This window comes from Megalobrama amblycephala, linkage group LG21 (genome assembly GCF_018812025.1).
Source record: "Megalobrama amblycephala isolate DHTTF-2021 linkage group LG21, ASM1881202v1, whole genome shotgun sequence".
NCBI classification, from domain to species: domain Eukaryota; kingdom Metazoa; phylum Chordata; class Actinopteri; order Cypriniformes; family Xenocyprididae; genus Megalobrama; species Megalobrama amblycephala.
Genome location: NC_063064.1, coordinates 5,326,190 through 5,340,387, shown reverse-complemented (window position 1 = coordinate 5,340,387; position 14,198 = coordinate 5,326,190). Strand labels below are relative to the sequence as shown.

At 36.7% G+C, this 14,198-nt stretch overlaps 1 protein-coding gene across 5 annotated transcripts in view; it reads right to left on the bottom strand.

The window, feature by feature from the left end:
* acap3b (ArfGAP with coiled-coil, ankyrin repeat and PH domains 3b) overlaps positions 1-14,198 on the bottom strand; it is a 117,843-nt gene that overhangs the window by 55,286 nt on the left and 48,359 nt on the right. For 4 of the 5 annotated variants that reach the window (XM_048171726.1, XM_048171727.1, XM_048171729.1 and 1 more), the window contains exons 2-4: positions 8,295-8,352; positions 4,487-4,606; positions 4,322-4,375 (exon numbers count right to left, since the gene is read on the bottom strand). In XM_048171726.1, coding sequence (XP_048027683.1) covers positions 4,322-4,375; positions 4,487-4,606; positions 8,295-8,352 — 232 coding nt within the window. Of the gene's footprint in view, positions 1-4,321; positions 4,376-4,486; positions 4,607-8,294; positions 8,353-9,930; positions 9,981-14,198 lie in introns of those variants that run through there. The other variant, XM_048171728.1, reaches the window with a different exon arrangement.

The following is a 14,198-nucleotide window of genomic DNA, read 5'->3' as shown; positions in this document are numbered from 1 at the left end:
AAATAAAACTACTTGTGTGTAGGGCTGGGCGATATATCGCATGCGATTGTCACGTGCATGTCGTCAGTAAAGCCGGTTCCCTGATTATCGCGAAATCGCCATCACCTGCTTACAAATGGAGCGCCAATTAATAGACAGAACCGTTAGATCACTGACAAGTTATGCAATATCGCATTCATTATCGCAGATGAATCGCCTTTGATAATGAACGCGATATTGCGTAGCTTGTCAGTGAACAGGCGCTCCATTTGAAAGCAGGTGATGGCAATTTCGCGATAATCAGGGAACCGGCTTTACTGACGAAATGCGCATGACAATCACATGCGATATATCGCCCAGCCCTACATGTGTGCATATTTTAATGCAAATTAATGCAAATATTATTTGCAAATAGTTCAAAAAAGATTACTTCCCAACTAGAATTAGACCTAGAATTTCATTCACTGTTCTGTTTTGCTTTATATATATATTTTGCTTTATATATATTTATTTTACATATATAAATGGGTCCTCCCCAATGTTCAAGACATGGTTACGGCCTTATAAAATCTTGTGTGGTAGCTTCTAAAAGTCTTTGCATCCTTCATAAGCAACTTTTACTAAAAAAAAAACTAAAAGGCGTTTCTCAATACCAAGTACTGCAAGTTTGGACTTGTGTCCTTGGTAGTTTGGACTTGGCAAGATAGGTTCGGAAGAAAACTGGACTTCCAAATAAATAATATTTACAGTACATTAATATAGTGCAGTGAGCAGGACTCACAAAAGCCAAATAACTTAGTGCAATGCATCTTGAGGCATCAAGTTTGATATTAAAAAAAGTGTCTAACACAGACCAAACTACCCAGAAATGAATCTGTTAGGCGTTCAGTATAACAGAACAGCTTATACAGGTATGACAACGCTCCTGTTATCACCTCTAAAATCCCAAAGTACACATCACATTTTCTCATTACTTCTTTTTCTATGGCTTCTTTTAACACTCTTTCCTGCCAAATAGATAATATCAGTAATTACACTCAGTTGGGAGATAGTGAGGCGTCACTTCGACAGGTTAGTTCAATTTATGACTGCCTGGATTCCAACAACTCAATAAGCTGTAATAGAGGGACCTATTCACACTGTCTGATGAAAAGACACACAGGCCTTCAGTCAGTTACTGTAATTACTATAAATTTACACCTTCCTAACTATTTGTTGCTACACTGTACCTTCTTTGCTTTAAAGGTCTTACTGTGAAATAAATCTTTAATGGTGTTCACCATTCTGCATTGGCACTATGAAAAATAGAAAAATGGCAAAAACTAAAACAATATACCAATTTTATCGGTAAGCATATAGCTGTTGGAATAAGAAGAAGAGACAAAAACACAAAGTGTTAATGAATCTTGATTTTTTTTAAAAAAAATTCTGCCCTCAACCATCTACAAACAGTGATTCGCAGCATTCAGGGACTTGGCAGTGATGGGCGTCCTGGATTTATGAGGCAGACAGATTAGATCCAGAGTAAAATGGTCAGGCTTCAGATTTATAGAGTGGCAGGTTAACTGCTTTGACCCTGGTAAAACAGGACAGAGCAGAAACTAGAAGAGTGAATTAAAGTAATGTTCTTTTCAGCACACAGGCTTTATCTGTCATTCCTCCCGTAGACAGACAGCTGTTCTGGGTGGACAGAAGAGAACAGAGGAGAGCCGCTTTCTGTGCTGGAACATAAACATCTCTAAGAATCAAGCCAGACAAACAACATACAAGTATTCAAACTTAACTTCACCTGTCACTTATTACTGGCGATAAATATTACCTACCACGAAAGTGTATTTTGTATTATTATTTATTTAAATGATGATTTCAACATCATATTATTTATTACAAAATTTTACAAGCTTTTACAAAATCTTTTCATTATTTAAAAATGTAAAAATTATTTTAAAAACCAAATTTGTAAAATTATTATTTTTGTACTATTTACTCTTAAAAAAACACAAATTTATTTAAAAAGACTTAAAGTGCCCCATTATGCTTTATCGAATATTGGGTCCTATTTTAACGATCTAAGCATATGGTCTAAAGCGCACGGCGTAAGTGCGCTTAGGGCGTGTCCGAATCCACTTTTGCTAGTTTAAGGATGGGAAAAATGGTCGGCGCACCCGGCGCATGGTCTAAAAGGGTTGTCCCTATTCTCTTAATGAGTAATGGGTGTGTTTTGGTCGTAACATTAAATAAACCAATCAGATTTTCATCTCCCATTCCCTTTAAAAGCCAACTGCGCTCACACCATGGCGGAATTTGCAAGTGGAAAAGTTAAATGCTTCTTTAGTGAGGAAACGGATCTGCTTGTGCGCGAGGTTAAAGCATGTGAGCAGACCATCTACGGGACAAGCTGGATTCCACCAAAGCATTTTTATCTTTATGCACACAATTATAGTCTTTTACATTGTAATCCTTTTATTTTTAATGCGTGGTATGTTTGTGTAATGCTACGCGCAGAGTGTACGCGTGTTGTGCACCCGCATATAGACGCATATTACTAACGCGCTCTTTAAATAACAAAACAAATATTGCACCATTGACTTTAGATCAGGTTTCAGTTGGTAAATGCCACAGTCTATTTCAGTTGCCTCAACATAGCAACACGCCAACAATGCACCTGAAAATACCTCGTTTTCTGACCAGCATGCCCATGGCCGCACAAATGGGCGCAAATGCATTTGCTATTCAAACAAAATAGCGCAGGACGTGAAAAAGATAACTGTGTCGGGCTGAAATGAGCAAAAAACACTTGCGTTGCACCTGCCGCCACATTGCGCCAGGTTTATGATAGGGCCTCTAACCTTTCATGCAGTTTGTAATATAGCTGTTTTTTAATATTAAATGTGAATACACACGCAGTGTATATTATGAGAAAATTAAAGTGTTTTTGACCTTGGATGTATGTAAACCTATTGCAGGAGATTCCAACACAAAACATGACCTTTAAAATAGTATGAGATGGGCATGTTAAAAACAGGAAATAATAGAGACACGTTTACATAGAAAATCTATGGAAAAGTAGCAAAAACACCTTCTGTGTGAACAGCTCCTGAAGCTGTTATAATCCTTGCTGTAGAACTATAGTGAATTCTTAAAAATCAAATGACTTTAATCTAACTGAAAAAATTATATAAAAAATAAATAATGATATAAAAATAAATAAATAAATATATAATGATTATTTATATTGCAATATATTGTTAAGCATTGTCTTTGTAATTGCACTTGACAATTTATTGGTAATTTGGGGTCTTTCACATAAGCAGATTTTTTGGGTTATTTGTTGGTCGTTTTGTAATGCCAGCTGAGTGAAGCGAGCCAAGTGACAAAAGTTTTTACCAAATTTTAGTCAACAACCTAGATGTGCTTCTGGTAACGTTCAGGAATTCAGTGTTCACCACAGTAATGTCTCACAAAAAACGGTTTATCACAAGAATAAACCAGTCTAATTAACCATAAAAGCAACAAGAATGTCGAAGAAACTCTGAGAACAGAGGAAACGTCCGACTGTTCAAATGCTGCTGATGCTACAAGCAGGAAGGGATCAGCCATCTTTGAGCTGACAATTAAAAAGCCGCAAGTCCTTTATACCACAGCCCTGGTATTTCCTCTTTCTTTAAAAGTGAAGGTGGCTGTGGTAACAGGAGACATGTAGGACTTTGCACACAGATTGCCACTCTCTCTGTTTTCAATTACACCATCCTCAAGAACAGGAAAACACCCAAAAAGTCTTGAGTACTGACGTACTCTGTCTCAGATTAACCAATAAATGTGATTAGTCACTTGCTGGAATGAACGAAACATAGTTTCAAATGTACAAAACATTTTACATTAAGCTGCGGTGCTCATGCGACCAATGCAAGTTCAAATTTGGCTTGCAACATTTCCAATTCCCATTTCACCTAAAAGGTTCCTCGACATTTCCTGTCCTAATTATACTCTCTTCTTAATAAGAAGAGTGGCAAAAAGGGCAGAAATTTCAAAGCACAATACAAATCTGTGAAGTAGGAGGCCCTTTATGACTCTGCAGATGGCTTTTGGGTGGCATGTGGAAAAAATCAGCCACATATGATGCGAAACACCCCGTGTAAAGAGATCCACGTTCTCTGGGTTGAGTTACGCCCCGCGGCACATGTAATATGGTTTCGTAATAAAAACACCCATGAGAGAACTACAGGCCCTGGTTCAGGTTATGGTAACATATGATGAATCATTATGGCCTCTGACTGAAACGTGTACGTGTGTGTTTTATTATGGGACATGTAGCCAAGCCTGGGGAAGCCATGCGTCTTACCATGTGATAGTTGACGATTTCCTGAAGGCTCTCTCCACACTTTTCAAGACATTCCTGAAATGAAGCAAATAACCGAAATATCAACACAGCTCATGAGGGTCTGACTATTATCTGAGTCATTTGACTTGGATCATTTAGAAATAAATACTTGTCTGGGAAACTTACTGAGATCATCTCCTCCTTTTTGCAGTGGTGAGACAAGTCTCGAATGCCATTGACAAAGAGTTTATTAGCACTGACGTACACACGACCCGCTTCGATCATACCACTGCATAGCTTCACCAACTGATAGACAGAAAACACAACATCAGTGTTTATGGTTATATCAGACAGTTTGAAGTCAATGTGAAACAGCTTGCAAATTATAAATCCCAAAGTATACTTCAGTTTTTACACGTACACTAGGGTATGCGTACAGTACGTGCAACATATATTTCTTCATCAGCATATAGTCATGGCCAAAAGTTTTGGCAGTGAAATAAATTTTGTGTTTCGCAAAGTTTGCTGCTTCAGTATTTGTAGATTCTTTTTTCATGTTTTTATGGTACACTGGAAAACAATGATAATCATAAGTTTTAAAGTCTTTTATATATTTGCAAATAGATTTACAGTGTTGACCCTTGTTCTTCATAATTTGCTCTGACATCCTGGATATCAGCTTAATGATGATAATCTGAATGATGGCGATCCATTCTTGCTTACTGGTGCTCGGAGTTGATCACAATTTGTGGGCTTCTGCTTGTCCACTCGCCTTTTGAGGATTAACCAAGTCCATCTCTATGGGATTAAGATCCGGTGATTTCCCTGGTCATCTAAAATTTCAAATGTAATGATCTCCGAGCCACTTCATTATCATTCTTGCCTTGTGACGTGGTTCTCCATAATGCAGGAAAATGCACGGATCATCACCAAATTGCTCCTGGATTGTTGGGAGAAGTTGCTCTTGCAGGACGTTTTAATACCATTCTTTATTCCTGGCAGTGTTTTTGCCTTGGATGGAAAGCAACCCCATACATGGATGGTCTCAGGATGCTTCACTTTTGGCATGACACAGGACTCATGGTGGCGTCTACCTTTTCCTCTCTGAGACACTCGATATTCCAGATGTCCCAAACAGTTGGAAGGGGGCTTCATCAGACAAAATAACTTTGCACCAGTCTTCTGCTGTCCAATCCTTATACTTCCTGCATAATTTCAGTCTGTTCTTGATGTTCTCTTGGAGAGAAGTGGCTTCTTTCTTGCCGTTCTTGACACCAGGCCGTTGTCCAAAAGTCTTGGCCTCACTGTGTGTGTAGATGCGCTCCCACCTGCTGCCAATATTGAGCAGTTCTGCATTGGTGGTGATAAAATTCTGTAGCTGAGTTCTGAGGAGGAGACATCCTGGTGCTCTGAGACATCCTGAAGCCTTCTTCACTGCAGTTGAACCTCTCTCCTTCTCTCCAAGTTCTTGATGATCCGGTTCTTTCAGGTGCAATATTTTTTGCAGCAATTTCCTTGCATTGTGAGGCCATTTTGATGCAAAGCGATGATGGCTGCACATCTTTCTTTGGAGGTAACCATTGATAACACAAGAACACAGTGATTGGAAGCATTTATTTCCTCCATTGTGGCAATCAGTCTGCTCCAGTAACCCAATCAGAATGACAGACTAGTACTCGTTCACTCTTTCCCATGTGCTGAGGATATGATGTTAGCTGGTCATTTTGTGCCAAGGCCAAAGAAACTGTGAAATTTGGGTTTTTGTGATAAAGTTGGGGTAAATTGAGGTTGATTGGGACACTTTTTTTTTTTTTTTTGGCCAAATGAAGTTTGTTTCACAAGAATTTAGAAACAATGTGAATCATCACTACAACAACTGAAGCAGCAAACTTTGCAAAAAACTATTTATATCACTGCCAAAACTTTGTTTATGACTGTAGTACACACATTTTGTCTGACTTTGCGGAATTATTTCTTTAAAGCAATGGTCTCAGCTCAGACATGTATTAGTCCGTCCACAAATGGCAATGCTGGACGCCCAATAACAAGGTTCAGATTGCCCATGTTGATGAGTTGGGTTGAGACTGAGGGGGTTGAGAGATACACACATTTTGGGGGGTTATGGGGGGAAAATGTAACTTCGTTCACCAAAAATGGGGGTTAGTTCACCAAAAATGAAAATTTTGTCAATTAATTATTCACCCGCATGTCGTTCCACACCTGTAAGACCTTTGTTTGTCTACAGAACACAAATTAAGATATTTTTGATGAAATCTGATGGCTCAGTGAGGCCTAGATTGACAGCAAGATTATTAACACTTTCAGATGCCCAGAAAGCTACTAAAGACATATTTAAAACAGTTCATGTGACTACAGTGGTTCAACCTTAATGTTATAAAGCGACAAGAATACATTTTGTGTGCCAAAATAACAACTTTGCAACAATTCCTAGTGATGGCCGATTTCAAAACACTGCTTCATGAAGCTTCGAAGCTATGAATCCTTTTGTTTCGAATCAGTAGTTCGGATCGCGTATCAAACTGCCAAAGTCACGTGAACTATTGAAATTTCAAAACACTTATAATGAAGCCTTGTTTACTGAAATCATGTGACTTTGGTGCTATGAACCACTGATTCTAAACAAAAGATTCGTAAATCTTCGAAGCAGTGTTTCGAAATCACCCATCACTAGATATTGTTGAAAAGTCGTTATTTTTTTTTTTTTTTGGTGCACAAAAAGTATTCTCGTCGCTTCATAACATGAAATTTAAACCATTGTCCTCACATGTGAGGCCACAATGGAGGCCTCACTGAGCCATCAGATTTCATCAAAAATATCATAATTTGTGTTCTGAAGATGAATGAAGGTCTTACAGGTGTGGAACGATGTGAGGGTGAGGAATTAATGACAGAATTTTCATCTTTGGGTGAACTAACCCTTTAAGTACTTTGATACCACAGCAAAAATACTAGCGTATCTAATAAAGTTCAAACATTATTAAAGGCAAGTGAACAGTCAGTAAAAGATGAGAACAAATACACTAATCACAAGCATAGATAAATACAATATAACAAAGTTACAAATAAAGTAAGTCTAACTGGAGTATATTCAGGTATAGACATGTAATAAATAGTTAGGCATAAATGTAATAAAACTACTTTTGTAATAAATGCCCTTCAACGATATATTTAAAAAAAAAATTGCTATGATAGTTTTGTCAAATAAAATGTTGTAGGGCTGTGTGATCTTGCATTCAGTTTGCGCTACATTTAAATTGTTAGTGTATGTACACAGACGAGCCTCTTTGGTCTAGCTTTTATTTGAGCATCTTCCACTAATTTTGTGCTAATTAAAAGTATTGGGCTTTTTGTATTGCAAAAAACTTGCAACAATAAGCAAACGTTGCCCTTGTATGCAGATTTGAAAGCTTCTAATAATACCCTGAAGCAGCAAAGAGCTACAAGACTGCAGTTTCCTGAAGTAAATCTTCAGCATCCAAATGCTAAATGGGTTTCTTTCTCAATCTCCATTAATCCTGTATGGTGTACAAGCTGGGATTTAGCTCGGTGCACATTTATTATGCTGTTTTATCCATGCGCTAATGCGCTAGTCCTTAGTTAGCTCAGCGTTCAGAAGGCCTCAAACTTACATCTCAATTAAATGAGACAAAGACACTGATCAAATGAAATAGAAGTTGTGTGCCAAATGACAAACTATACACTATGCACTACTTAACCATCTAGTGTACTGTGTGAGTTTTTTATGGTTATTTTATCATGTAGGATCAAGATCAACTTCAGATCTTAGCCAATCTATCCTTAGACCAATGGAGGTGATGTACTTTTGTAATTCTGAAATGAATAACCGTATATACCTGAGACTAATAGAGGATGAATATATTCTTTGGATTGATTCATGCCATGTATCATCTGAAATTTGTTCTTACATTTATTTTTCACACCTGAAGTTATTTCAAATAGATTTTATGCATACCTTATCTAGCTTGGCTTCTATTTCCACAACATCAGTCTCAACTTCATCGATATTCGCCCTGCAAAGACACAAGAGAAAAACATTATCCATTAGATGATAGATTTATCACAGTAATTTCTGATTGGTGATATCAAAGGACAAACAAGAAGTTTTTGGCGAAGTCAAGCTGACATTTCACAACCTGAACCAACCTTGCCTGCCTTGTCATAAAAAGACCTTAATGATAAGTTGAGAAGTTTTTGAAGTGAATTTCGCCCATTTTTCTGACAAAATCTATTTAACCACTCAAAAACATGCTTGTATAGTCTTAAAATGAGGATCTGTGAGGAAAGTGAGAAAAAAACAATTGGATATTCACACCACATGACAATTTTGATGTTTACATTTACATTTCAATAAGTTTTGCTGATTTGCATAACAATACAACTCCATTAATCCATAAATAGCATTATGTTTTCAGGGAATCACACCACATGACATTTTACAACTAGAACTAACCTTGCCTTGTCATAAAGAGAGAAAAAAAAAAAAACATATTCAAATTGTCTAAGAACATTAAAAGATGATGCCAAGCTATTTTTAAGAATTAAATTTGTTTTTAATGGCGTTTTTTCCTCATGATATCATGACAGTTGTATTGCCCTCACATTTTTTATTTTTTTGCCACCCAATAAATAACAAAATAAACTGACTGCATAAACTGGCTGAATGCACAGGGAAGGATCTCTTATTTGACTTCAATTACCTATAATTGATCCCAGAGCCAGTTTGTTCCCAATACAGATCGACAATAGAAAGATTGTATCAGTTCACATCTTCACACTCTTTCTCACTGCAGCAAGCATGCTCTGTGATTAGGTTACACCAATATGAACATTAATTTCATAAATGCCTGACGGCATACATATATCTAATCTTGTGCTCTCTAAAAGCCTTCCTAATCCAGTTTAGATTCCAGCTAAAAGCTATTGCTCTTCGTCAGCTCACCACAGTTGGTGAATATTTGAAGAAACACTGTTGAGTCCCTCACCAGCCCTCCACAGCTCATCCTCCCACACAGCACGCTCTGTTACTTAGATTTATCACATCAGCAAACTCAAGCAGAGCCGAGAAGAGTCCAGGCATGAAGCATATGTGTGGCTCTGCATGCAGTTTTGCACATATATCTGTGACATCCCACCTGATAATCTTTCTATTCTATGGTATATATCGAAGCATCACGGTATTATCGTGACTGTACTGCTACAGTACATGTTTTGTAATAAATTTCAACCATTTATCAGGAAATATCTATTTAACCACTGCTAAAACCCACTCAAAAACACGAGTTTGTATATTTTAAATCTTAAAATTGAGGATCTTTGAGGAAGTATAAACAAAACTCCAGTATGAATCTAAATTTAAGTACATTTTGCTTTACTATTTCACTATTTGCATAACAATAGGATACAACTCTAAAATTTGATTGGGTGAGCCTCATTTGAAGCTGTTCAATTGAATTCCACATCAAGCGCAACAGATGAGTTCTGGAGGTTAAAATCTCAAAAGCCTTTAAAGACAGACCTACTATGAGCTTAACTTCATTATAAAATAATCATATTTAACAGCAGAATTTGTGTTGGAAAAACTACATTACCCATGATGCTGTACAGAAAATTCCACAAATTCCATAGAGTCGAAACGGTCGAAACAAGAATAACAGGCCAAAATATCTCGTTAGCTCCACCCACGCCCATGAAGCACTGCAAATGACGTCGTTGAGTCTAGGGCTGCAACAACTAATCAATAAAATTGATAATGAAAAGCATCGACAACAAATTCAGTCATTATCGATTAGTCACGTCTGCCCACCGCACGTGGAAAACTTCCGCCAGTCGCGTCAAATTACAGCAAAGCTGCAACCATAGAGGGTATGCACGTGACGTCACCGTCGACCGTTACGATTGCGGTCATGTCCACTTGAGTGGCAAAAGACTGAGCGGCAGCATTGGTTTTCAGCGTAAATGTTGCGAAAAACACACAAAACACATCCAAAACGGGAAAGAGCTTTGTGATTGACTGTACAAATAGCTTTGACACAAACCCTGTATATTCAAAGACCGCAGAAAGCTACAGAAAAAAGAAGTAAATGCATCACTGTAATTCACAGAAACAACTTGACTTCCAGCAAAACATGGATTTAATCATTTTGTGTCAAATTGTTGGATTTTGAGGTAAAATCATACCGTATATATTGTATTGTTATATATTATGTTGACAACTCATCAATTAAATATTTTCCATCTTATATTCTGCATAATTGGGTGTTTTTAAATAAACAACACTGACAAAAACTATACTATAAAACTATATATGTTTTAAGGCTGGACAATATGACAATATAACATTGATATAAGTGATTACGCAGATTTAAACCTACCTATATTGTAGTTATATAAAATATTCACAGGCAGATTTGCTTTATGTATTTCCCCGGCGTCGAAATCAGGCACATATAAATGTCAGGAAACACGACTCCTGGCTGCATGTCAATATCCATGGATTAGGTTTATTTGACAAGTTTTAAGGAACACATTCAATTCCAACCTTTAGTGTAATTGGTCAGTTTTACTCGCGTTTTCGCAGTTTCCCATATTAAATCCAGTCACGCAGCAGCTTCTTTTGCCACTCAGTCCAGCTGAGGGAGCGCGCTTTCGGCGGGAAAGTGACGTCGATGCATACCCTCTATATGGAAGTAGCTTAAACTGCAATTCGTCGACTGGCCGCTAGGGACATGCTCCAAAAGAGAGCAGAATCTCATTGTGTCCTATGTTAAAATGGCCAACTTTACAGCAGAAAAAACATGTGTACAGCCTGGATTAAAGTATGATTTTGGTCTATACAGCTAATTTTGCCCTTCATGACAACTGTGAGGGGGGTGAATTTTCTTATAACTCTTTAAATTATATTAAGCCTTAAAGTTCTGCATAATTAAGGGTGTGGCCACTTGAGTGACAGCCTCAGCTAATTCCAGCCGCTAAATTTGGCATCTCTGCCGTTTTTGTGCTTTTTTTCGGGATTATTTCATACAATTATCAAATAATATGGCTTGCTGTGCCTATGGTTCGAGACAGATGTAATGTTATGTCTGTGTAGATGTGCACATATGCGGAAGATAAACAGAACACACGTTGTTGGATCGTCTTGGCATTGGCTAGAAGTTTTGTCCGCCAGATTTACTACAATGGCTGGAGAATATGCCTCTCAAGACACCTCAAAATCTGACAGCACTGGCTGTGGATATTATAACTAAAACTGCTGCACTATTTTGAAAAATACTTTGGACGCGGGCTCATTTGTTTGCGAGAGTTTAATGTATACAATCATATACAGTTTTACAATATAAACGCATTAACTCAGATTGCATAATTTCTTGAAGAACGATGATGGAGAGCAGATTATTCAGAAGAAATGTGATGCAAACAATGGATAATATATCAATATTTCATGGATTTAATGCTTTTGTGGACAAAAAGTGTTGTTGTGTGTTTTTCAATGGATGCTCATGGACATTTCACCCAAGTGCGATGGATTGTATTCATCTCACGATCGTTATTTCATTACAAAGGTGTGAAGTCCCTTTATGATTTTGCGTGTTGTCATTTGCACACCCGACACAAATTACTGGTGCTGGAGCATATATATCGTAAAACAGACACCACTGATTGACAGTAAACCTTTAGAACTTTCAAATGATATAACTTGTTATCTTTATTAATATTTAAGACCGTGTCTAAGATAGCTAGATAGCTCCTTAACCTGATAACATGATCACATCGCACTAGGCGGGTGTGGTTTCAGCAACCAGGCACTTCAGTTCCAGCCACATCCCGCCTCTTTGCCCATTTTCAATTATCCGGGATGACGCGCTGCCAAATGGCAATGGCCACTTTTTCATTTAAAAAATGCTCTTCAGAAATCTACGGGTGACGTCAAGGACACTATGTCCATAATTTTTTTTTTTTACAGTCTATGATTACAGCACTGAATAACACATTTCTTTGGATAAAATGCATTTAAAAATAGTGGATGCTACCGGAAAGGTACGTGATTGAAGCTGCACAAAACATGAGAATTCTTTATTTTAATATTCAAGCTAATGCATTAGCGTAATGAGCTTCATGGGATTGTAGTTCTTTCCCTAATTAAAACCACAAAGTACACAAATATTTTTTTGCTTTAAATTGAAGTTTGTAATGTGGTGATTTACATCGTAGCTGGTTGGCTTGAACCATGGTTATAATTTTTAAAATACTTCAAGAACCAAGGCTGCTGAAAAAGTACATTAAAAATTTTTTTTATTTTATTTATTTATTAAGAATTGACTGGATTCTGAAAAGCGGCATTTCTATAGCAGAATGGACTCACAGAAACACTGCCAGACAAAAAGGGGGAACTATTATTTTGATGGGGGAAAAAATAAAGATAAAACTTTTTGTTTGGTAAAGTATACACTAACACATCTTGCAAAATAAATGAGTAACGTGTATAAAGTAAGTAAATGGAAAATAATTTGAACATCTGTGTCACCTATTTGCTGCTTAACACCACTTCCTACAGTAAAACTCATAGTAAAGCATGGCATGTCACAGCTTATTGCTTCATTACATATATAACAGCCTGAAAAAAAAAAAAAAAAAAAAACACCCATATGTCTGGATATGCCTCTTCTGGTTAATTTGATTATCTTCTGCTTTGGAAGATACTGTCACATTGTGCTGCTTGGAAAACGTGATGCCAACCTCTAATCGTTTATGCCATCTCCAGCCACATGAAAGATTCTGTCCCTAATGCAGCCCGGCCTCCCGGGGCCACACGACCATTAGCCCAAAACACACCCACACGCTGAACACTTAAAAAATGAAGGACCACAGACATAAAGGTCAGTTGTCATGGCAACCACTAAGTGGGGCACAGAGGTCACAGTGGGGGACTTTTGCTCTGCTTGTGTGGGGGTACTAACAAGACATATTGTTATGGAGTTATGAGCAATCAATACTCCACACACAGACAGACACACACACACACACACACACACACACACCCCCATTTAAACACCTCTGTCATCTCTGATGCAGTGGTTAGCCTTCTGGGATGGTCTGTTGACCAGTTTTAAGCTATTTTAATCACTTTAAACAGGAAAGGTCAGCTGCAACTAGCTGAGAGCAGTCCTGGAACAGACTGACAACTGTGACATGCCAATGTTTAGTTTCTAGTGAGGAGAGAATGGGGGTCAATGACATGAGCCGGATCTATTCATTTTTTTTTTTTTTAAATGCATAAAACATTTCAGTTGAACCAGGGTTATTACAGTTAACTAAAACTAAAATTAAAATAACAAAATTACTTGAAATAAAATAAAAAAAAAGTATAAAATTAACTAAAATTGAAACAAAATTAATAAAAACTATATTAAGTGTAACTATTAGCTATATATTAACTATAAAGACATAAAAAAAATCCCCCCAAAAATACACACAACAAAACCTTAAATTAAAATAAAAACATTAAAATAAAACTAATTCAAAATATAATTAAAAATAAATATAATGACAAAAACACAACAGAATTACTAAAATATTCAAATTAAAATGAAAACAGAAAATATAAAAATAAAAAAAAGGATTCAAGATATGAATTTAAAACTTAAATAATAACTTAATAATACTTAAAAAGACACTTAATCATACATACAATGATGTAAATACACCTCTACGATTAACTTGTTTTAAAATCTTTTGGAAGTTTTTATTTCAGTTATTTTAGTACATCAAGTTAAACTAAATGTAAATGATATATGTTTCCTTGGCAACTAGATGAAATAAAATAATGTTTTTAAAATATTTTATTTTAAGTCAGTTCATG